Source organism: Photinus pyralis, unplaced genomic scaffold, assembly GCF_008802855.1.
Source record: "Photinus pyralis isolate 1611_PpyrPB1 unplaced genomic scaffold, Ppyr1.3 Ppyr1.4_LG7, whole genome shotgun sequence".
Classification (NCBI taxonomy): Eukaryota; Metazoa; Arthropoda; class Insecta; order Coleoptera; family Lampyridae; genus Photinus; species Photinus pyralis.
In genome coordinates, this window is record NW_022170738.1 from 19,534,663 (window position 1) to 19,560,854 (window position 26,192).

The following is a 26,192-nucleotide window of genomic DNA, read 5'->3' on the forward strand; positions in this document are numbered from 1 at the left end:
AAGTAATAAAGTAAGTAACCGCTATAAAATTATCTAATAGTTGTACTAAATCATCGGCTATTATTACATAATTAATTACACAGTAAAGTAGCGATATTAACTATTTTATCTGTTCTCTAATTGATTAGTGGATCGATAAACATTTTTACGTTCGTGTCGTTTTTACCATCGAAGTACTGCCATATCCAAATATTGGTCGACCTTCTTGAAACAGATGAAGACATGAAATCATGGCGAATGTGTCACTTAACATTTAAAACTATTGCAAATTTCGCCCCGACCTTGACGTTAATAATCGTAAAAAATAACTGCGTTTGATTTCAATTTAATCACGCATTACGCCAATCATTTTATTATAGTTTGTCTTTCAGATCGAAGATATTTGTACATGGGATTGGACGGGATAATGGCTTGTAAAATTCACTGAAATATTACCTACTGTACAATTTGTAAGGTAAAATTCTTATTAAAAAGTAAGTAGTGTTTTCATTGCATTTTTTTTGTAAAAAACGGATTGATCGAAATCTATCACGAAAATTCTAAGTGAATACTGCCAACAGCTATCGGCTCTTAGTGCTGTTGGTAACACCAAACACTCATTTGATTTCTTTGTGAAACTAACATAATTTCAATGGTCTTGCAGTACCATATTGAGATTGTTCAAATTTTGCAACAAATGATTTCGACTGATTTTGTTCGTTACGGACTCTGAACCTCCAAATTCTAAATGTTGATACTTGCTATTCCCTCTATTATCATTTTGTGCACTCACCCTTTTCGTAATACCCGAGGTAATACCGTTACGATTTATACTTTTTCCGACAACAATTCAATTAGTTTAACTTCCGAAAAGACGCGCGGTTGCACAAAAAGCCTATTTCATTTTCCTTTTTGTGTTTCTTGCGATCAAGTTTTGAGATCGTGATGAGCCGAGCTAGGGTAATATAATATACACTAACTATTTTACCACTAACCTTACATACTAACTTTGGAAATGAACCTCTTTTTTCTCACTTACAGGTCAAGCTAAACATTTTACAATAAATGCGCTTTGGAAGAGCCCTCGACGATTAGAGTATGGAAACCACATGGCATTTTGTACCAGCAAAAGAAATAAGTTTTCCGTTATTTAAAGAATTCTTTTTGTCCTTTAGAAAGCGCTGCAATCAAAGATTACAGAAGAACGTGATTCAAGCACTCTGATATGATGTACAGTCATTGACAAAAGTAATAATCGCCAAATAGGTAAACCTAGCAGCATACGCAACCAACGAGAAAAAAGGAGCGGTTTGAGTTACTCATTACTCGTTCTTTTTTTTTCTCTGGCTGAATTTTCTTCAACTGACATCATCGCACAAAAGCTGTCGTTCTTTCAGTCTATAAGGCCATCCGCTCACGGGTGAACAGGTTTGCAACCCGAATAGCAAACTAGTTGAGCATACAACCGTTTGATGACCATAACTAGTGATGCAACAGACGTCTGCTTCCGCATCAGTAAGTGCGGAAGTTCTGAATCGTTTCCGCTTCCGCTTCCCATTCCGCTATTTTATAACGGAAGTATACCGAATTTTATAAATATGGCAACGCCGAACGGGACGGTGCGTGACGTGAGCCGCGGGCGGGGTTTGTCAAGCGAGAGGGCCATCAGACACAGCCGTCTATAATTACAAGCCATGCTGAGAAGTTTGGCAACGTTGTTCGAAAGTCAATCGGTGGGCCGATTTAATGGCGTCTTGTTGCTCTTGAAAAATGGCATTTTCCTCTCTCCTGTGTTTCGCCTTGGCGGTTTTAATATAGAAGAAAGATACTTAGGCAACTTACAATTGTGTTTACAAAAATGGATAATAACATTTTTATTTGACTTTAAAATTCGGAACGCTGTAAATTGGTAACTGCATCATAATGTGTTTTCCATCGAGATCTCCGAAATTGGTGAACTTCTGTCGAAAGAGGTCGAGGTGAAGCACACGCTTGGTGATTCGTAATGGCAGATTTTAAGCCAGTCGCTACTCCAGTGGATCTAGCTACGAAGCTTTTAAAGAGGGGAGCCCCGTAGACTTCAAATTCCCGTACTATGAACTCTTGGGAATAAGTTGAAAGGTTCCTTCAGAAAATCGATTTGACATGTCCGTGCTAGATTACCTGAAATACAAACTAATTGTATTTTTTCACGATAAACACTTACCGTACTTACGCACCACGTAGTGTGTAGGTCATATTTGAGCTTGTACAGGTACTTTGAACAAATACAAGTGCTTGAAAAGGGTCCAGCAAGGAGTAGCCTGCTTTAGAGGTTATGACAACAAATCGATGTATTTCGATTAGCAACTTACCTGAATAATAATTTCTGTTCATTCCATACAGAGTAACACAAATTGTCGCAATCTCACTCTGTTAAAACAGGTACATAGGGATATTACACCCAAAACACGTATAAAATACACCTGAAATCTGCCAAGTTGAATTAGGAAATCGGCCTACCATGCAGTGTTGTCATAATTCTCAGCACGGCTTGTAATTATAGACGGTTGTGCATCAGATGTGTCGCGGGTTGTTTGTCTTTGTTTACTTTCATTCATCTCATTACTTCGTCGCAGCAATTCGTGTGTTTTATCGCATATTATAATAAACTAAATTTGTATCAATAATTATTTTACATAGTTATTATGAAATTTATTATAGTATTACATTTCCGCTTCTCCTTCCGCAAAAATATTTTGTCTTCTGTTTCCGCTTCTGCTTCTGTTGCAACACTAACCATAACCATGTACATGAGTGGGGAACCCGTAGACCATGGGGAACCACATACGGATCGACATAAAGTGCATCAAATTTCATTTAAATAAGAAAGTGGGCACATGCGCAAAACCAAAATTTGAAACTGGGGTTAAATTTGCTTTTATTCCAAGTGGCTATGTATCAAATTTAATTTAAATCCCTTCATAAATAAGAAAGTTGGCACTGCCCATGCGCAAAACCAAATTTTGAAACTGAAGTTATATTAGGTTTTATTCCAAATGCATATGTATCAAGTTTCATTTAAACACCTTCAGAAATAAAAAAAGTTTGAAATTCGGTTCATAAATGACCGAAACGCCAAAAGGGCACTGTGAATGTTGAATCGATTAGACTCAAATTTTGGCATTGCGTATTACATGGCTAAAGCTATAATTATAACTAACCGAGATGTCAAAAGGGACATCCTTATTTTTTGCCTACATTATCACTTATCAATTTACGAAATACGATCTACAAATCTGATAAAGAATCCTCCTGCAAAATTTCATCGTAATTGGTCCATTTGTTTTCGAAATATCGTGCTAATGGCCGGACAGATACCGCAACTCGCTAGTAGCCCGTTAATAAACTGACATTGTGATAAACAAAGAAATTTTTTCAGATCGCTAATAGATTTGGCTGGATGCGCGATTCATACAACTATTTTTTCATCAAATCTTGCATTCATCAGGACCAGGTTCGTTCCAAGGTTTCCATATTTCTGAAGAAAGCGGGATTTGCCAAGCAGAGATAAGATCGATTTGTTACCAGAAGAGAATAAAACCCACGTCAATAACTATAAGTTATTTGAATTTTGTTTATTTGTATAAAGAAGTAGTCTGTTAATTCTAGGAATTTGCATAAGGAATTTTAATAATTCTAAAGGAATCGACCCGTGAAAATTGCTTGCATGAAACAGATTTTGTATCATAATGAATTATTGATACGAATCGAATCCAAACAAAGGATTTTGGTTATTTTGTTTCACTGATTGGAAAATTTACATTTAATTTCAGTGATACCATTCCTTTGGTTGGATTGAAATTTTGTTTAGCAGTCAGAGGTGTGTGTATATTTTGAACAGGAGCCAATAATTCATTACCTATGGTATTATAGATGAATCAAATTTAGTATGGACATCTAATCACGGAATGCATTTTTTGTATCCCTTTTTATGAAGCAAACGAATATTTTTGTAAATAGCAATTGATCCCCTTTGTTTGTACTAATATATTTCAATTAATTAAGTTCACATTAGTATTTATTCGAGTTCAATCAAACCAGAGTATTAAATTTTGAATTCCAGGTTTTAAGAAGAGATAAAGAGTCACGTTTAGGGTATAGCTCCCAAACGAAATAATTTAGACCTCCAGTGCATTTGGGAAAAACCCAAACCAATAAATTTAACTTAATTGGTATACACTTTGGTATACTAAATGTGTGTAATGTAAGCAACGCATGTCTGAGAAATAAGGATTGGTACTCGTCCACTAAAGCGACCTCTAGCAGGACGATTTAAAAAAATAAAGCCGGAAACAAAATAATTCTAGATTATTCTCCGCATGAATGTTTTGGTTGACTATTAAATTAAGAAAACGAACCGAATAACATAATTTTTCAAAACTAACGAAACAAAACCTTGTTTCCTTCGGTTCGGCGAGAATCCACTCCCTGGAAAAAAGCGTAAATGGGAACAACTAGGGTTTGCGAACTTTTTGGAAAATCAAACGTTTTAGATCGTCGGTTTGCGCTTATTATTCTGTACTTTTTAAAAAAAATCATATATTTAGCACTAAAAAAGGTATGATTTCTCTTAGGCTAAGCCGAGGGCTAAGCTATGCAGCCAACAAGAAACTCAAGAGCATGGCACACGACTTCATTAGTTGTTATTAGTAAAGTAAAATCAACGAAATTGATACTGTCGACCAGACACCGACATGCTAGTAAAATGCTTTACGTTTTTCGTATGTCACTCAGTAAAAAGTGAAAACTCAGCCTCGGTTACGTCTCGGCCGTAAACATAACTATCGGGTGAGGGTAGTATTTCTAATTTCCTACCTGAACGCAACAGAGCTTCTACAGCGGTAATCTCATAACAACTAAACCTGTTTTCATTTACTAATTAAGTATAGTAACATAAGTTCGACGTCGTTCGATACGCATATCTAGGCGGAAATAAGAGATTGGTGTCGATTTATTTGTGACCGATAACATGTACATAATTTCGTCTTCCTGTTCAAAGCTTTATCAATAGGTTATTGATTAGATTATCGCATGCCTCTTCATAATGATGGAGGTGATCTTTCTGTTGTCAGCTGATGTCAGAGCGACATTCAAAACCAAAGCACGCAGGTTATTTGCTCCATGGGATAGAACAAATAGGCATGTTTCAATTGACTAATTGAAAACTATAGCTGCTGTAGAAACAATTAAAGTGGGGAAGCCGGTGACGCTTGATCATTTATTCGAGATTAAATTTGGGAACTGCAAAAAGCAAAACTGCGACCAAATGGCAAAAACGATCAAAAAAATCTATTAGCATCTATTGCAGGTTGCATCTGTTTATATAGAACTGCGAGTCTCCATTTTGACCATCAGGTTTGAATTCAGTTGTACCGGTTTTACCATTGTCATTATTGACAAAAGTTTAACTAAATCATCATTACCCATACCTTGTAGGCTATTTATTGCCTTGATACGACTACTGTGAAGCGCTTAACGTTTATAAATACTTAACAGAAATGCACATGCCTTTTTTGAGAAAATCATCTAGAAACAGTGGCTCCCTCTACGTTGGACAAATTCCTCTTCTCAAACGCACTATATTTTAATAGGTATTCACCACAAAATGACACAAACAAAGGCACAACAAGAGTTTTTTTTTTTCATTTAAAGTGCACACACATCAAAGTGTGGTAGTTAAATATTTTCACACTACGTCCAGACGAGGTATATAACCAAAAATAAGGAACCATTTTTTTTAGCATAACCAGACAAATTTCCCCACGTAACGTAAAAGAAAAACCACAAACCCACCAACGCTCCCATACTTGCCGATTCATTGGATACGGTGCAATTAAACAGTTTCCCCACAAAATAATAAGTAGCATTCAGATGCTATTCACGAGATTAATAGTGTGCTTCAGTACGTACATACACCTATGTAATTATTTAAAATTGGCCCGTATAATTAACATAATTTACCACAACGTAGAATTAAAGAAAAGGCTAAATTATTCTATCGGGATTACCTTTCTTAAACTTGAACGTATCGCAATTATATTTAATAATCTCATGCATTTATGTCTATCCTGTCCCTGCCTGGCTGACATCAGTTGCTACTGTGTGCCCAAACCAACGCGAATCGAGCACCAGACAATCATTTCTGGGTAAAAAGGAATGAAAAGTACAACATTTAATTTAAATATGTGAACGTGATTCACCTTCACCTTCGTTTCTAAGGTAACAAATTGGATTAATGCCCGTTTCACAAAAAACGATGACAACCTATAAGGTAAGACGTTTCACATTCTAATGATTTTAATCATTCCTAAACCCTTATCATCGTTTGTGAAATCGGGAATTTTGATTTGAATTAAACCCATAATGTCTTAAACGTTATAAAACAATTCGCTAATTAACTCATAATATTACGTACAGGAACCGCACAACCTCGATAAAAACTCGCGAAGAAAATGTGTCAAGTGGGCCAATCAGGATCTGATTACAAACACGTATACATTGTGCACAACTCTTGTGCAGATAAAGAGCATTTTTTTAAAACCGAAATAGCTTTTGTTTTGACATCATCAATGTATATATTTCTTGCAGACGTCTCAATCGCCCTTTGTGAGTACCCTCTTCCGACAATCCGTTCTTGAGGTATAAGGGAATATACCCGATCACGATAAGAGGTCGAGAGGGGCTATGGCTGGTAGAAATTATTGCTTTCGTTGAGACCTTTCATTAGAGTACCATGATGGATAAAACTAGTTCCTCCCCTTCATCCCGTACTTTGATAAGAGGACAGAAAGAAGGACAGTAGTTGGTAGAAAACGGTTCCTTTCGCTGAGACCTTTAATTAGAATACAATTAGAGATACAATTTATTAACAAACAAATTTTTTTTAATTCTAAAAAAATGCGCTAAAAAATATACTATCCCAGACTAGTTAGTAATCACCAGATAAATTCTCAAATCGTACTCAGCAATCGCATAATGCTGAATATTCCATACAATCACAAGCGAGTAATACTTTCAAAAGAAATGCCGACATGGTACAGGATGGTCCAAATTGGACGCTTGCTTTCTTATGGGAACACCTTTTATTTTAAAAGAAACAAAAACAATGGACTTTCTCTTGCATTCTGGCTTGTTTAAAAGATTGGTTATGTACACGAAATGCAAACTATACGGTGACCACGTTTGCTTCAATAACAATAAGAAAAATGACAACTTTCATACAAAAATACACCTTATAGCTAAGCAAAAAAAAAACGGAACTCATTTACAATGAATGTACAATTTCCAAAAGAATGAAATCCAAAATTCCTTTAGATGTGTTCAAATAATGATCATTAAATACGATACAACTTCGTTCCATGCAACCTATCAATTTCTTTCGGAAAATATCACGAGTGATACTTTAATAAGAAATTTAATGCAAAAAGAACCGATCATTTTTTATACAAATAAAAAAAAATTACGTTACCTTAAATAAGGTGTTTCAGCTGTGTGTTACAGCTGGGCAATGATAAAATTTAATCTCTGGGGGAAATGTAGCTGACTCCACGTACGATTACAACAAAAGTTGTTAGAAATAATCGGGAAATGAACTTTTTTATTTATCCCGACTGCATTCAATCTGGCTTTCTACTTACGTCATTTCAAAGGGTACAAACGAATTCAAGGTCGAAACGGTTAATTTTTCGCTTTCAGTTTTTCATCAATCGAAACGCCATTTTAACTATGATTTATTCACCAGACACGTGTGTTTGTAGTTGAATAAATGTATGAGACAATTTTCAAAACCGATTTTTCCGTGTATGTGTATTTGACGAAGCCAGTTTATGACATGCAACTTTTTACTATAACATCTTATGAATCGAACGTCCGGTTAATTGGTTTTTCCACGAAACTATGCGTTCGCAGCTTAACGACGTTAATATTCCTTTTGACGATGTTTATTTCACAATTGCAATTGCGTGCGCGCTAACACTGACCCATACAATTCCACTTTAACTGTATTTTATAATCCGTCACGAACTTCATTTCAATTTCATTTCCGGAAATCGATTAATCACAATCTTCTCGAATTTGGGCTCACCGACAGTTTTCGTTTTTTCGCCAACATATTTTTTCCCACTTAGTCCCTTCCGCGATTAAAAAATTTCGAACGGAACTTCCCTTTTGTCTTTTATTCCGCGCGAGCTTAAAACGGAACAAATGCACAGTTCGCGACGAGCATCCGTTGTCGGCCAATCGAATGCCCTCATTCTTATCTATTTCTCGTCGATCGGTTATGCAAAAGGGAACCAACGAAGCTGGACGGTTCACTGTCTTCTAACCCACACATTCAAAACAAGCCTGCTTGTAACCGACTCGCGTCCACTATTCGTATAAAGCGATACATAGGCAATTTTACATATTCGTACTATAACTGAACTAAAGAAATTTAAAAATTAACCCGTAGGGGCCTCCCGTTACAGTGTGCCAAGATTTTTATTGGTTCACGTGTCTGAAAAGCAACTTTTTGGTAAAGAAAATTATCGAAGAGCAGTAGAGTAACAAACAAAAAGTTCAGATCGCTAACCGTAACGGCTGGTTAAAACTTAAAAGCAAGTTATTTAAAGTTGAGTGACTGCATTCGACAGTGCCTTGCGCGATGTATAAAATTTTGTATACAACTGGGAATTCGCAGACATACATTTACCCGTAACAAAAAACAGCGGAGTATTGGTACTTTGTTCCTTTGTATAGCTACGATCTTGAGTATTAGTTTCACGAAATTGAAGCCGGTTTGCTCGGATTCGCAATACGTAGGGACATTTTGGTTTTGCATTCATCACGGAGGCAACTGTACCATTGAAGCGGTCTATTTCCATACTTCTAAAGGGAGCAGCATTTTCCAAGAAGATATAATATCAATTTTGTAGCATGAAAGGAATCTCATTCGCATCAATTACTATAAGTAATCAGTAGTGGTCGATTATTTTTAGGAATTTGCACTAAGAAATTTTGTTCGAAGTAATTTTAATATTCCTAAAGGAATCGGCCTATGAGAATTATTTGCAAAAAATAGATTTTGTATTGAATTTATTGATAAGAATCGAGTCCAAACAAAGCGGTTTGGGTTATTTTGTTTCATTGGAGTAATTATTGGAGTTCAATCAAACCAGAGCATTAAATTTTAAGAGGAGATAAAGAGCCAAAATGTTGAGCTTTGTACATGTAATTAACCCGTTACAAGTACAACTCAAAAGTTTTTTGTTCAATTATTCAGCATTAGATTGTCAAAAAATTTTATTGCGAAACGACACTCCTTTAAACAACAAAGATTGTTTAAACAGGGTGTGCAATTTTAAATATAAAAATCACACTGTGTTCAGTGCAGGGTCAGACGAGCGTTTATTAAATGGTGGTGGTGGTGGTAAAGTGGAACTAGTTTTAGTCTTCATGGTACTCTAATGAAAGGTCTCAACGAAAGGAACCGTTTTCTACCAACTACTGCCCTTCTTTTTGTCCTCTTATCAAAGTACGAGGTGGAGGAGGAGGGGGGGAGTGGAACTAGTTTTATCCTTCATGGTACTCTAATGAAAGGTCTCAACGAAAGGAAGTATTTCTACCATCCATAGCCCTTCTCCTCGACCTATTATCATGATCGGGTATATTCCCCTATACCTCAAGAACGGATTGTCAGAAGAGGGTACTCACAAAGGGCGATTGAAACGTCTGCAAGAAATATATTCATTGGTGATGTCAAAACAAAAGCTATTTCGGTTTAAAAAAATGCGCTTTATCTGCACAAACCCTGTGCACAATTTATACTTGTGTTTGTCTTTGAAATGAATTAAACAGTGCAAAACTACCCACACTATAATATTCATTATTATTATAACATCGCCCCAAGACAACGTGCCGATACCAGACCGATAGGAGTATACGCAATGTTGTCAACTCATCAAGTAAACACATTTGTTTATTTAGTATATTTCATTAATTTAGATAAATGTAATACATCCTACTTACAGCAGGTAAGTGATAACGGATGCGGAAATTAAATGCGTAGGTACTGTTGCCCATCTTACTTTTGGTAACTATTTAAAATAGCGTTAAAACATGTTTAACGTGTAAACTAGGTTTTAGCTTAAGGAGTAGTGTAAAACTGTCTTTAGTATTTGTAAAAAAATAGTTGCGATGCCATGGTAAAGAAATGTAATGTGCTGTAATATTCGTAATCGTCATATTCAATAAAAATGTTAACAAGGGTAATTGCCTTTTGTATATAAATTATTACAACTTTATCCCAACATATTCATGAATGGTGAATATACAGGGTGAACTTCTTTGTGCACCTACTACAATAAACTCTGGAAGCGCAATTCGTTGCTCATTTACGCTACTCTGTATCTCTTAACCGTTTAGGTGAACCCCATACTAATAAAAAAACTCACCTTGTATACTATCCGATCAAAAAATAGTTGCTGTCGAGTCACCTTTGGAATTTTTGTTTACATGCGAATTCATATTTAACTTGAACTTCCAAGGGCGACTCGACGTCAATCCTTTTTTGGTCGCCCATTATTAACAAAATAAAGTGAATTTAAATTAATATTTGGAGATATGGATAAAAAGTGAAACGATCCGCGGCCCGCATTCACAGCACAATTCTTAATGCATGGGAGCGTTGAACTTTTTTAAAAGGGTGGGTCAAGAGGAGTACGAACAACATTACGGCCCATCCCCTGACGGCGCCACTGCCGTTGATTTCTAGAACGGGCGTCAAATTTTTCAGGATAGAAGCAGAAAAATTACAATTTACTCATGATTTTTTGAACCTGAAGGACCTTAGTTGAGTTTAGGTTTACAATAAATTCACTAAATTCGTATTTCGTATGCCTTCCCAATTATTCTATGACCCTACTAATTAGCCGCAGTACGATTACTGTTAACAAGTAGCATTTTATAGGTTTTATTATCATTATTTATCACCTACATACTAAACTACAATGTTGCTCCAATTCAGATTCAATCATCTTAATTTTAAAAAAATTGATTCTCATTGATTGTCACGGGTTGATCACCTGAAAATTTTGCATAAAGCAATGGGCCAATCTCGTGCGTATTTACCAGAACATCATAAATCGGAAGTAACGAGTTCAAGGAAGATTAGGAAATGTGTTTATGACGAAGTATTGGCCCATCGAGTGATACGTCAGACGATCAAAGATATGACTAATGCACCAATTCCGGCGCTCCAAATCGGAAGAAGTTAATCTATTTTACCTGTGACGCACGTGCCGTAGCTTTCACGTACTGATAATACGGTAAAAACGACCCATAATTTCGTGGAGGTCCAAAAATCAACGGTAACCGGTCCGGACTTCTGGGACGAGGCGACGGCGAGCGCGAACCACTTTGATTACTGTTAATCCTGAGAGACATCTTCACAGCACGGCGAGGCACATTTTTAAAATAAACATATTGACGACGAGCATTTATTTTGCTAATCTCTACAGTCTACACTGATACTTTTGAAACGAGCGATCAAAGCTTTGTTTACGAATCCTACAATAGACACTTATCTATATAAAATTGAAACGACGCTGTTGCATATTTTCTGAAAAGTCACGACATTTCTGAATTTTTATAATATAACCTTTCAATTTTCATTATATAGATAAGTTTTATCTGAACGTAAATGGCGTTATCGATCAAGTGGATGGAGATCCATCATGTCTGCGGTTTTGCGTTAGTTCAAACCACCGCAGCTATGGGTTATTCTACAATAGGATTTTTCCACGGATATTCAAGGCAACATTACTACGATACAAATGTTTACGTAATCGATAGTTCAATTGCAACTAATTGACGTTGTAGGTACATTAAGAATAATACTGATTACCTCCTTCCGTTTGCTGTCACCCCTTAATAGGGGTTTGTATTTGGAATCCTTGACGAACGACACTTGTTTGTTGAACATTTTTTCGCGGATGATCTCCAAGGCTCAAGGTAACTGACTAGTTTAAATACGGCACTGTATACATAATTAACTAACAATAATAATAAACGAAGTAAATATTTTTGCTTTTCACCTATAGGTATCACTTTCAGGTTAATGAACAATCATTTTGTCTTTTCTACATCGTTAATCAGTCATATCTAAACTCCATTTTATACACACTCTATCTAATCACGAGATTGTGGGAAGTTAAACTGATATAGAAGTTAAACTGTTCCACAATAGATATACGTAAGAATGTATGGTGAATTAATGCGTTATGTATGTCAAAAGGTGATGTAAGAGGAACTATTTAAAGTTTACAAACATTAGTGAGGCAATTCCCATCCTACTAGCTGTCCTTTGGGAAGTACCTGCAACCGGACTTCAATCGTCAGTGCAAATGGGTACAACATCCGTGAAGATATGCATATGATGCCGAAATTTGGCATGCTTGGGGAGATGCACGAAGTTGTCCGGTATTTTGACTAAAGGCCTTTCCATAAACTTGGGCCCTTTCACAAAGTTAATTCTGTTTATGAAGTGTGACGTTCAAGACATGTTTTAATCCTTAATGAAAATGAATTACGATTGGTCTGCTTTTCCTCCACATAGTGACAAGATTTCAGCGATGAGATAGCACCATTAGTCAATTTCCACTTCAATTTTATTGCAAATGGTTAGGCCACCAACAATGCACATTTCTTATAAACCTTGCTAGTTTTGCATATTATGTTATATATAGATTACAATAGACCAAGTGGAACAATCAAGGACTACAAGTTTATTGAAAAGGTGTAGTCAACATTTGAAACAAGATACCTGTTTCTCTTACGGAATTTTTAGCGTATTTTTTTTAAATTATAAAAAAAGGGGCTTGATTGCGTTTCCTCCGTCCATCCGTCCGGACGCACTTGGTATTGAACTACTTTTAGGACAAAGTGAACCTTCTGAAGAAGGGGGAGGGAGGGGGTAAACACACATTCAACACTTCGTGGTATTCTAATGGAAGGCCTCATCGAAAGGAATTGGTTTTTACAAACTATACCGGCACTCCCCCACTTACTTTCGAGATCGGAGGGCGGCTGGAAGGTGAAGGGAGGGTCTATTTCGATAAATTTTGTATAACCTGCCAAAAGCTATATTCCAGTAAAAGTCACTGTACCTTTTACGTCTCTATAGATGGCAGCACGCACTTAAAGTCACTAAATATAGAAAGTACCGCAATCCATTGGGCTCGTGTGTTAGGGAGAGAACGCATGATTTTTGCCCAAAAATGGCGGAAGTTACCAGATTCTAGTAACTTTAATGTTAGGGATTGTTCCACCTGTTTGGGGATATCTGTATATATTTTTATAAAATATGACAGTAGTATGAAGTTAGGTTATAAAAAATTACAGCTATTCAGATTTTATTTGTCAATTTTTTTAAGTTGACAGCAAATTTGCCCAAAAATGGCGGATGATTGCGGTACTTTCTATATCTAGTGACTTTACACGCACCTAAAGTCACTATAACGCAGGCCGCAATCATCCGCCATTTTTGGGTAAATTTGCTGCCAACTTAAAAAAATTGACAAATAAAATCTGAATAGCTGTAATTTTTTATAACTTAACTTCACAGTACTGTCATGTTTTATAAAAATATATACAGATATCTCCAAACAGGTGGAACAATCCCTAACATTCTAACTTCCGCCATTTTTGGGCAAAAATCATGCGTTCTCTTCACGAGCCCAATGGCTTGCGGTACTTTCTATATTTAGTGACTTTACACGCACCTACAGTGACTTTATAGAGACAGTGGCGACAATAGGAGTTCGGCCGCCATTTTGCGTCAAAAAGGTGGCAACACACAATACACGTAGGCATGTGTGGCGTACACCGCAATATCATATAGGGAGCAGTCAAATTATCGGCCCCGCGGTGGTTGCGTTACACATATTGTGAACGACTATTTTCTAAACGTTTTATTAGTACAATTAGCGATATAAAAACTGTAAATATGAATATGAATTTGGTTGTTTCTAGTAAGAAACAAATCCCTACAAGTATTATGAGAACATCTTTCCTTTTTAGATGAAAATTGATAACAATTGGACTGAATATCAGAATTAAGAACATTTATTCAATATAAAGTTTTGAATATCTTTGCAGGTGAAGGAAATGAAAAGACAGTAATATCAAGAACGGATTATTACACGTGTTTAAATAAAACACAAAATTCCTCTCAATCAATTTATTACAAACTAATTGGTCTAAGCAAAAGACGTATAATTATGATTTTCGCTACCATTGAGTAAGTCTAATTGAAAACACTTTTTGATCATCCCACAGCCCACAGGTCACACATCAGTGTGTTCAGCATCATATCTTTCAACTTCGCAAAGGCTCCACGAGGCCTTTGAAATTAGTGTGCACCATGCACCTTACTACTCTCTTTCCAGTACCAGGCAAGCGCAATAACATAACTTCAAATATATATCAAAGGCTTCGTGGATCCTTCGCGAAAAAATACATTAACCCCATTCTCCCTGGGACACACGGTATGTCATAAGATATAATTACAATGATTGTTGAACTCTTTATTCGTAATGACCATATGACCAAAATGTGCACTCCACATAACGTGTTTCGCTTCCATATTGATAAAGGCAGCCAACAATACACATAACTAACATACGTCTGAGAGGTTCCACCCTGTATATTCAACTTACGACGATACACATACATTTTTGAGAGTTGGCAACCATGCAAATTCTAGGCGGTAACACGCCATCTAGAACCGTTGATGGTTCGTGATCTAGAAAGCACGGCGCTATGGCAATGGGCCGCAAGACTTTAGGACGCAGACATTGGGACGCGGACATTTGGATGCGGACATTAGGACGCAAACATCATGCAGGTTACTTTACAGCGGTCTCAGATGAAGGATCGGTCCCTCCCGAGTCCGGAATCGCAACGTCGCGCGCGTCGCTCCGCGCCTTCCCCTCCCTTCGCGACACTAACGCGGACCCCTCCTGAAACGCGAAAAAGAAGGGAGTCGAGGGGGGGAGGGGGAGAACGCGAATTTGATGGCTCCATGCTTTATTTTAAGTGCACCAAGGGATGAAACTACGTACCTGGGTCCTAATGCCCGCATCCCAATGTCTACGTCCCAGTGTCTGCGTCCCAATGTCTGCGTCCTAATGTCCGCGCCCAATGTCTGCGTCTTAATGTCCGCGTCCCAATGTCTGCGACCAAATGTCCGCGTCCGAATGTCTGCGTCCTAATGTCTGGCGGCCTAATGCCCGGTCCCGAGAAAGCACGAATGTGGGTTACGTTTGGCATCTTGTCTTGAATAGCGGTCGTGAATGCGTCACTCCATAAAATGTTTGTTGTTATTTTGTGTTTTTTAATGCAGGTAGTAATCCAGGGGCGGGTTACCTATCTTGCAGAAGCGGGATTACACTAATCAAATCAAAGCTCTTCAGTTTAGAATCTACATATGTGCGATAAATGAGTTAGGTACGATTCGTAATTTTCACATATTTTGTTTTAATTAAATTTGCCTACAAGACCATGTAATTTTCCATCTTGCTTTTAACAAAAGGACTTTATTGTACCAAAGATGAATCACATCCTGTGTATTTCACCCTTTCTTAGAATCTTGGTACCTGCTTACTTGACCCCATTGAACTATATACTCTGTAACTGGAACGGCATCGCCCGTAATCAGCCGTTACCAGGGGCCGTGGCGAATTTTTGTGAGAGATGGGTAGAGGTAGGTACAGTGACTTTATAGAGACAGTGGCGGCAATAGGAGTTCGGCCGCCATTTTGCGTCAAAAAGGTGGCAACACACAATACACGTAGGCATGTGTGGCGTACACCGCAATATTATATTAGGGAGCAGTCAAATTACCGGCGCTGCGCGCAGTGGTTGCGTTACACATTGTGAACGACTATTTTCTAAACGTTTTATTAGTACAATTAGCGATATAAAAACTGTAAATATGAATATAAATTTGGTTGTTTCTAGTAAGAAACAAAACCCTATAAGTATTATGAGAACATCTTTCCCTTTTAGATGAAAATTTATAACAATTGGACTGAATATCAGAATTAAGAACATTTATTCAATGTAAAATTTTGTATATCTTTGCAGGTGAAGGAAATGAAAAGACAGTATTATCAAGAAGAACCAGATTATTACACTTATTAAATAAAACAACATTTCTCTCCAATCCAAGCAAAAGACGTACTTATAATTATGATTTTCGCTACCATTGAATAAGTCTAATTGAAAACACTTCCGCAGCTCCGCCTGAGTGGATGGTCCAGATTCCATCAACTGCTTTCTGAAAACCATCCTTTCAATTGAACGTCTTACTCTGTCTCGTCAACATAATCTCTTCGCTGAATCCAACTCATGGAAATTGTTCGATGGGCTATTGCACTGCGAGTCGAATATGGTATCGCGTTTCACAAAAATATCCTCAATTGCTGCCACATTGTCACACATATTACGTTCCGTCACATTCGTTTTCAGCTATTTTTCGATGCCTTTGTCCTCCAATGCTAATTGCACGCGGAAATCCAATTAGGTACTGAATTCACGGCCATCGAAACACAAATTTTTCATCGTCTGCCTCTGGCATTTGACTTCAGAAGTCGCTAATGTCAGGCTGTCATCTTGTAGGAATATTATGGCACCTGTACTTCAAATTTGTCAACCAGTGACGTTTATAGAAGCGCGGGAATGCGCGTGAGCATATCTATTACCGGAAACACGTGAAATTTGACGCAAAATGGCGGCCGATCTCAACGCCCAATCAAAAATTAGACACTCTATTGTCACCCAAGGTTATTTATTTAATAAAACAACCTTGATTGTCGCCACTGCCTCTATAAAGTCACTAAATATAGAAAGTACCGCAATCCATTGCGCTCGTGTGTTAGAGAGAGAACGCATGATTTTTGCCCAAAAATGGCGGAAGTTACCAGATTCTAGTAACTTTAATGTTAGAGATTGTTCCACCTGTTTGGAGATATCTGTATATATTTTTCATTGAACACTCTATAGTATATAGTTCAATGATATTTTTATAAAACATGACAGTACTATGAAGTTAGGTTATAAAAAATTACAGCTATTCAGATTTTATTTGTCAATTTTTTTAAGTTGGCAGCAAATTTGCCCAAAAATGGCGGATGATTGTGGTACTTTCTGTACCTACTGTAAAGCCCCACTACTGGGTTACATTTTAAAGCGATTGAGAATTTCCTTTCGTTTTTTAGCATTGGAAATGCTTATGTTTTGTATGGGTATGAAGTTACCAGTTTCGTCAAGCAGAAAAGAAGACAGTGGTGTCGCATCAAGCGATTATTGTACCGTACTCGACTGCAATCGGTAGATTCAGGAAAAGTCGCGGATACTGGCGATACGGTACTTGGATTTGTTAATTAGTCGAATCTAAAATTCTCACACATCGCCCGTGATAGTATTACAAGCATGTTACGACGCTTATTATTCAGAAAGTTTACGTAATCCCGTGTGAATAAGGGTTATTTGTGTTTTACATATGGCTTTACAGGTTGTCATTTCCAATGTCTCCGATGGATTGCGAAATCTGTGAATTTTTTTACGGGAAATTCCAAGAAAACTGTATTATTAAAAGATTACTCCAATGCCGTTGGTTAGCCCTTTTCTTTGATCTAAAAGTTTACTACAAAATTTTTCTTGTTCACTGTTCACGTCCAGCAAAATAATTTTTTGTGAACACGAAAAATAAAAAAACGCCTGAACCGATTTGGACGAAATTTGGAGTGCCTATAGGGTGATATGGGGAATCGAAAACGTCCTGTTTTGGTTTTGATTCGTAGCCATCTTCATGTTTGTTGAGGGTGTCAAAAGTTTAAGAGCCATAACGGCTTGAACAAAAATTTGTTTCGCGTCCACTGGTCAAAGTGGCTTAAACAACTCTACAAAAAAGTTCATTACAGGTTTTATGTGGGTTTCTTAGTTTTTGAGTTTTGAATTGAAAAGTTTTATTTTTTCGAAATTTGGATTTTTCTCGAAAAGTAAGCATCAGAGTGAAAAATGTTAATTAAAAAAAAAGATGTGCCTTGATGAGAAGGAAACGAACGAAAAGGTCTTATACGTTTTTTGCGTTGGATTGAAAATAAATGCAATGATTATATTAAATGTAGTCGGAAAGCCAAGTCAGGAGTGACAACTAGTTTTCTTTATTAAACTGCAGAAATACGAGGTAAAGTTTCCAAAGGAATTCGCTTACAAACACTTTTAGTTACAATAGCGAAATAGGTCTTTGGATTGAATAGATACTGCACATTTACCAACTTTTCGCACTCTAACAGTGGAATACACAAGTATCCTATGGAGTAATTGTTTATAACAAGCTGTATTTTTGTGAAATTAGCACATTTACACAGAATACTGAACAAAACGACACTTCGTTTTTTAACCCGCTCCAATGGTAAAACTTTTGATTTTTGCAGCTTATTTTTACTAAGCCGTGCTTAATTTTCAAAGTTGCAGAAGTAACTTAACATGACTGATTTCCAGCGTGTAATTCAAAACCAAAGCCAGACAACCAGACGACAAACACAATTTAGAAAAACAATTCATTGACAAACGTGGGAGAAGATTACGGATGTTCGCTGCTATTACAATCGACAAAATAAAAACTTGAACTGAACATGAGTAATATTTGTTTGGTGGAATGTTCTCAAAACCTTGACTCTTTTTCTTCCGCATAATTCAATGGAAAAAAAACGCAAATAAATGCTCTCGTTATACAATTTAGTGAACGTAGCTGTAATCCAAATAAATATAACGAGTGGACTATAAGTACGAAAATGAGTTTTATTAAAGACACAATCCGTCTAACAAAATACGCCCAACTATGGCTTAAAATCTGTTCTACCAATAGAAATCAGGTCTTTTCACCAATCACATCTCCAGAAGAGAAGTTTGCCAGACACCTCGAGTTTTGCCTTCGAACTTGCCAGAGCAATCCAGTTCGACTGCACTGACCGATTCTGTAAGGGTGTTTCCCTCGGTGTTTCCTTACTATTTTACTGACAAGAATCAGAGTTTTCAACGCGCTTAAAGAAAACGGCACTAATGAACACTAAAATAAAACAGCGAGAATAACACTGATATCTCCAGAATTCGTACAATTATCTAAAAGGTTGGTTGCTCTGATTTGTTTACCCAAAGTGTTGACGGTAAAATTGATGAAAAATCGGAGACCCCGTAAATGAATGCCGTTGCTAAATTAGGTGTATTACAGCAAAAAGTTATCCGAACAGGTCGGCAGTGGTCGCATTAGAAGTGCACTTCTAAATTCTAAATTTTTATGTTTATTGCAGGACGCACAATTAAATAAAGAAGTTTTAATTTTTTAGATGTAAACAGCCGAATGTGTGCTTCCGTTCCTCTTAAAAAAAAATTGGTGGCCTTATGCCGTAATGTTTTTAGGTCATTCGCCAGAAGCCTACCGCCGCTGCCCGCAAGAGATCTGGAGACCGTTTCTCTGGCGTGTTATCTGTGGCCATCGTTTCGCAACCGTTCTAAATTCTTGTCCAAAGGCAAGGCCGTATTCCCTTGGTGGCGCCCGAGTCCACCGTCCCGTGCCTTCAGTTTCCGTTTGAGTTGGAATTGACTTGTATATACAGTGAATTTTTTTTAAATCCGAACATAGGAGTTTGCATGCAACGTAATTTCCGTATGTTCGATTTTTAAAAAAACACATCAATCTATTGAGTAGTTCAAATGAGTAGTAGATACAATTGACAGCTGTCACATTTTAAAAAATACCGACGTACAATTTAATTTCGAAATCGGTTAGGTGGCAGCTTAGAATATCAAGGAGGACACTTCGAACATTTATTGTAGTTGTTTTCGTTATTTATTTTCTTATTTTCACCATTTATGTATTGAATAGATCAAATTAGTAGAATACCAGGTGCACATGACCTACAAATAATTGAAGGTTGGTTCACAATGAGTTGTGGTGTCAGTGCGTGGCCTGTGAGGTCAAGTTGTCGTAAGTTTAAGAAAAATGTATCCTAAAGTTGCTATGGCCTCACATGGCTTCTTTAAAAAAATCTTACCGAGTGCTCTTCATCATAAAGACTATTAGAGTTGTTGTTCATAGTCACACAAGTTGCGCGATTTGGAAATGTGAACCGCGCACACCTCATAGATTGATGTTTTTTTTTAAAATCGAACATAGGGAAATTACATTGCATGCAAACTCCTATGTTCGCATTTAAAAAAAACTCACTGTATAGATAGTTATATTTAATTGTGAATGTACATTTTTTGGTTTGTAATTAATAACATTTCATTTTTGGATTTAACTAAGCTTACCGTTTAATTTTAAAGCCCACCGATTGCGTGCGAACCACTCCCTCACTCATTTAAAATAATAATAATGTTGTATTTTTTTTTATTATAAAAAGTTCGTGAACTGGCAATGTATGCCAAAAAATAAGGAAGGCCCTTTTGACATCTCCGTTAAGTGTTAACCGAATTACATGCGATTCAAAATGAACATAGCTTTAGCCATATAATACGCAATACCGAGCTATTAGACCGAGAGCTGGTGGATTTGGGTAGGTATTTGAGGCACGCTGAAAACTTGTCCAATACTTCATCAATTAATCAATAGGGTTAGCCCAGCCACTCCTCAGCCAGATCTGCAATTCTGTATTTGGGTATTATTGGAGAAGTATTGGAAAAGTTTTCAGTGAGCCTCAAATACCTACCCAAAAATGTCTACCAGCTCTCCTACTATATAGCCATACCCAGGAACTCGTTTGCTATTTATTATTAATTAGTTGCATAGTCAAGTTTTCCTCTAAGTTTTCACATGCAGACCAGATTCTGACATTTCACAAATAAATATGTGCGTGTGTTTTTTGTGTAAATTATACCATATTGTCAATTTTAGGGTGGTGGCGTTTAAGCATGGAGCAAGTGTGATGCATGTATCTTTTGTAAAATATTCAGAATTCACTTTCAGCCCCAAAATACGCAACTATGCCTTCATTTAAGTGACCTGGTATCTCTTATGGTTTCCAAGATCTCAATGGTCATTCGAATTTGGGGCAACCTGTACAAGCCACAAAAAATAACTCTTTTTGCAGTCTTTATAAAACCCACTAAAAAAAGAATTGCAAAAATAGTAATACATTCATTCAAATGCTATAAATTACTAAAACTATATAAAGTGGCCCATGCAATCCTTGATTTGGGACACCTCATATGAAATACATAGCTACAATGTTACATACAGTTTATGCCTCAGACAAAATGCTATTGTTTCCATTCAGAATAGAAAACAGACCGATATTCAAATATGTCTCCAGAAATGTATATCAAAAACAATTTTAGTTCAATAACCAGCCTTGCTTAACAAACAAGAATGCATATTTGCATTGTTAAAATTAAAAGAACTCTATACCTTGTCTATACTACAGTGACTTTATAGAGACAGTGGCGACAACAGGGTATCTCGTTTTTGATTGGTCGTTGGTTCCGGTCGCCATATTGGAGCTAAATTCCAAACTGGCCAATAGAAAACCTTCAAAACGACGCGGTACACTCCGTGCTATAATTATTAATTATACTGTATTGTGTCACCTGTAATTGTCACGGCTTCATGTTACTAGTTTACACTTTGCTTCTTGTATTTGCTTTATTTTACGTTTTCCGTCTCCAGTTTTATATAAACTCGATTTTTAAAGACGCATACATATAGTTTGGATTTATTACGATATTATAAGGTATGTAATTCGCTTAGTGTTTTTAGATGTAAAACTGTGCCTAACCTTACGACTGGTAATTGATGTAAAATTTTTTTCAGAAGCACTAAATACCTAATGAGTTTAGATAGAAAACTGGTTAGAGAAGCAGCTTATCCGAAATTTAGCAGCAAATTCAATTGTGATCGTAAATACGCTTGAATTGGTTTTATGTTTGCTGGAGCACATGGAATATTGATCTCTTGTACTCCGTGGACTAGATCAACGTGTTTTGTCTTCCATTTAAGAGACTAAAGAAATACTTTTAAGTCCGGAAGGAGCAACACGCGACAGGGGACAAGAAGTGACAGAAGACACTGAAATGTCAAACACAATTTAATGATTATTTATATGTACATTTTGGATATTGCACCATATTTCATACTTATTATACCGTTTTCCATATACCCATACCTTTTTGAATTTTGGAGGCATTTGTTTTCCCATAGGTTGTTCTGCAAAGCTTTAAACGATCATTTCTGCGCCGTTCGTTTTGAACAAGAATCTTTACTTAAATGAAACTGACATTTATTATTCTACGCTCACAATTTGACATGACAAGGTATATTGATCTTACAATCAATTTTTTAGCTCCAATATGGCGGATTATGATAAGTTGTCGCCACTGTCCTTATAAAGTCACTGTAGTCTATACCTCTTTGACTATTTTACTATGGCTGAATCATTTTCGTTATTATTTCACACATGTAACCAAGTATTTTGTATTTACAACCAAATCGTCTCATGTATGTATGAATAATAATCGAGAAACTCGTCGAGAAATGAGGTTTTTATCTAGTTTCAATTTATGATTAATAATTCCTGTCCTCTTGTATTTGTCACGCGTCGAATTTTATTTTAAAGCGTCGAGTTGTGCAATAATGTATCTGTAGTTAAAAATAAACAGCAATATCATAAATTTGAATGAAAATATTTTCATCTAAGTAGGTAAATACACAAAAAGTAAGGTTAGAAGAGGCAAGTACTTACTTATAAATGCTGTATCTGTTTAAAACAAGTTAGATTGCACTAACACTTTACACTAGATGTATACTAATCGCTAATAAATGTGAAGGTCTCTCATCGGTATTGTTAATTCGAAGGAAACACATTTTTTGTATCCTTTTCTTTTGTATTTTAGTAATGTTATAACTGCTTTAAATCAGCTGATAAACTTCATTGTCACGTTTCGGTAGGTGTGTTTCTTCGATGAACTTGTTGTCTTGTGGCATAGATGGCGTGTGAGTCGCCAAAATAGACATTCAACTTTTTGTCAGGACCACGTGATTTGTGGTCAGGACCGTCTTCGGGCCTAGAGTTCGGTGAGACATCACACGATATTTGTTGTATTGCAACATATTTTATTATTAGTGTATTGATCAGTGATAGAAATAAGTTGACATTCGTTTCATTCGGGCATATTGGTGAATGGTGACCATTTACGTTCCCGTACGGAGGAGCCACTCCGCTTGATGCGGCACCGGGTGTCAGGTAGGGGAACGCCACAGAGTTGTATTACTTATATACAACTCTGTGGGGAACGCCCACAACGCAGACACCTGGGGCATCGATTCCTGAAGTTAGTCGATATGCTCCGTGATGTGCATGTGATGGGACCGGCTGCTATGACGTCATGATCGTATACCATAGGGATAAGTTCAAGTTTAGCTGCATTCCCGAATCGTGGACAAACTTTATGAGCTAACCAATCACAGACAAGAATTGAACTGTCATTTGTCAGTTTTGTATTTTGTTTTGTTTTTGCATTATGGATACTGTTATTAATAACCACAAAATCCTCGAACAATTCCATGTTTTATTTCACAGAAAATGTGTGAATGTATAGGTTAGGGCACTGAATAACCTTTAGCAAAACAGGTGCAAGTTCCGTCCTGTAGCTGCAACTGCGCATGACTTTCACGCAACGAGTGGTCTAGACCAGTCGTTGCGTTCGATCAACTTATCGCTCGACGCGGTAGGTTCGAGAATGCAGTCACAATCACGTTCACATCGATGTGAACGAAGCACATCTTCGGGAATCGACGCCCTGAATGATCGTAAAGTGACTCGTGTTTCGGTGTGGATAGTGATGATTATAAATAGCTCGTCGGGACTAAAACCATTGATTATACACACCATACTCAAAACCCAGACTGGTAGCGACGAACGTCATCGCAGCGGACCAACCTCCAAGTCAAGGCGTTAGCGACCATTCCGAGGACTGTGTGGCACTGGGGTGCAGTGTCGATAATGGTGCCCCTCGGATCCTGGGCGACCTCCGAGTGGTGATCCCTTTCCTTTGAGAAAGGTCTGGCGGCCAAACCCTGGGTAAACGGCTCTGTCCAGGTGAGACCGTATTTCCGCACTATTCCTGGGAATAGTATGGACGATAATAATATACTCCCAAAAGGGGTGGGATAACACACAACGCACGCACAGAAAGCACAGGCTCAAAGGTAAAACCTCCGGTCAAGCGGGCTCTGCGCCAAATCGTAAGGCTGTGTCTGGGCCGCTAGCTCGGGAAGGCATCCCAACGTCAGAGACCAAGCGTCTCGGATTGTAAGGAGTGTTTCTACACATCGAGGCAGGGTGCGTTTAACAACACCACGTTCGATTCCATTAGTGAGACTGCTCAAGGGTTTGGTATTGATGGGTCAATCGTAAGATAGATCCGGGCCATGCTCTGGAGCAGAGTCATTATATCCTCAATCGACGACGGAGATGACCTCCTCGTTTACTAGAGGATGTCCGCAGGGAGCGTTGTTCTCGCGATCGTCATAACTGGAAAGTTTTCAAACACCATGAAAGAGTTCATGCAGGGGGTTCTTGACCAGGTGGATAAGTGGTGCAGTAGCCAAGGCCTCTTCTCGGAAAAGACCGATGTTGTTCTATTTACGATTATAAAGAGAGCGGACCTTGATGGGCATTGGGTTTACTCTTCGAAGACGTCAACTAGGTCAGTCAGTCTGACCTAGGTCAGTGAAATATATGGGGGTCGTCATAGACTCCCGCGAGACTTAGGAAGGGCACATTGAGCTAATAATCAAAAAGCTCACTGCATGCAGTCTGTGAGCATGTAGAAGGGCTTTTGGTTGTACGTGGGGCTTGACCCCTGGACTGGTCACTGTAATGATAAGGTCAATAATACTGTACGGTGCACATGTGTGGTGACCTGCCACGTTTGGGAGTCACTGGAGCAATGAAAACCACGGCAACTTTGGCCATGGAGCCTTTACACTTAGCTGTTGAGACGAGGCTTGGAAGACGGTTAAACAATTGGGACGAAGCAGCCTTGGTCACGGGCAGATCTGGGAAGAAACATTCAAATCCGATCGCCTGCTTGCAGCAAGGGATCCGGGCTGTTCTACTAAGGCCAAAGAGTTATCAAGTCACTATTGTCCGGCCAGGGAGCAGTGGCTGAATTCAGATCGCCCGTTCCTCAAACCTAAGGGGTTCGTGTGGTGTGGTTTATAGACGGAACCCTAACGGAAAGAGGAACGGGTGTGGATATACACTATGTCGAAGATAAGGATGTCTATCATGGAGATCTCCGACACCATAGAAGATACAACGATGGTCAAATTCGGGAAATGTTGCGCAATTATAGACAGTTCTTATCATGCTTTAAAGAAAATGAGAAAATTCCTATTACTTCCGAAGTAGGCCAGAAAACCCAAAATTTGCCGATTTGGTTTTCATTTTTTTCTGCTGTTATTTGAACAGATACAAAAAAAATTGTAAACACTTTCTCATTGCCACTTTATGAGCTCTACAGGACACCATTAAGAGATTTTCAATAGAACGCCGCGTTTCGACATATGTCAAACCAAAGAGTATATAACGTATAACACGAAAAACAAAAGTTTGCAACTGTGGGTTTCAACAAGATGGTGCACCCACGCACAACGCTCTAGTCGTGCCAGAATACCTATCGGATAACTTTTACATTTTCTAGAACCTTTTCTAGAATTTGCTAATTAACTGCTTCTTGTTTTCCTGTAAAAGACAAAAAAACTTTTTCGCATCGCCAATAAAATAACTCTCATAATAAAATTTGGTTCAACTTAAAATAGACATAATATACACACTACACAGTATTAACTGATAATAAAGGTAATCTGAAAATTAGTGTCGGCGACGACGACGGCGGTTGTGTTCAAACCTTTGCAACGCTCTCTCCTAAAGCAAAAATTACTCAAATGTAATATAGCACAATGAGAATTACCTGTGCAAGGCGATCTTCACGATTCATTGCTAAAAAGGGATTAACGGGAGCTGCTGGAACAACAGTTTCAGTGTCAGTCTTATAGTGCTGTTCGATATCCGCGGTGGGATCTATCTTTAATCTTTTAGCTTCGCTAATTCCTAGATCTCTCTTAG

General features: G+C 37.6%; 1 protein-coding gene and 2 long non-coding RNA genes across 10 annotated transcripts in view; 1 reads left to right on the forward strand and 2 right to left on the reverse strand.

Moving 5' to 3' along the window:
* The window catches only part of LOC116176834 (kinase D-interacting substrate of 220 kDa), a 54,094-nt gene extending 31,153 nt beyond the window's left edge, over positions 1-22,941 (reverse strand). For 5 of the 8 annotated variants that reach the window (XM_031495629.1, XM_031495632.1, XM_031495628.1 and 2 more), the window contains exon 1: positions 22,803-22,941. In XM_031495629.1, coding sequence (XP_031351489.1) covers position 22,803 — 1 coding nt within the window. In that variant the 5' untranslated portion in view covers positions 22,804-22,941. Of the gene's footprint in view, positions 1-11,283; positions 11,528-11,902; positions 12,238-22,802 lie in introns of those variants that run through there. The other 3 variants (XM_031495634.1, XM_031495631.1, XM_031495630.1) reach the window with 3 other exon arrangements.
* LOC116176849 lies at positions 136-3,734 on the forward strand. Its single transcript, XR_004146531.1, has 3 exons — positions 136-473; positions 1,021-1,494; positions 3,401-3,734. It is a non-coding gene; the product is annotated as an uncharacterized LOC116176849 (long non-coding RNA).
* Positions 22,942-25,854: 2,913 nt separating the features above from the next.
* Positions 25,855-26,186, reverse strand: LOC116176850. The gene is made up of 2 exons (XR_004146532.1): positions 26,038-26,186; positions 25,855-25,991 (listed from the first exon to the last, which is right to left on the reverse strand). It is a non-coding gene; the product is annotated as an uncharacterized LOC116176850 (long non-coding RNA).
* Between the last annotated feature and the right edge of the window lie 6 nt (positions 26,187-26,192).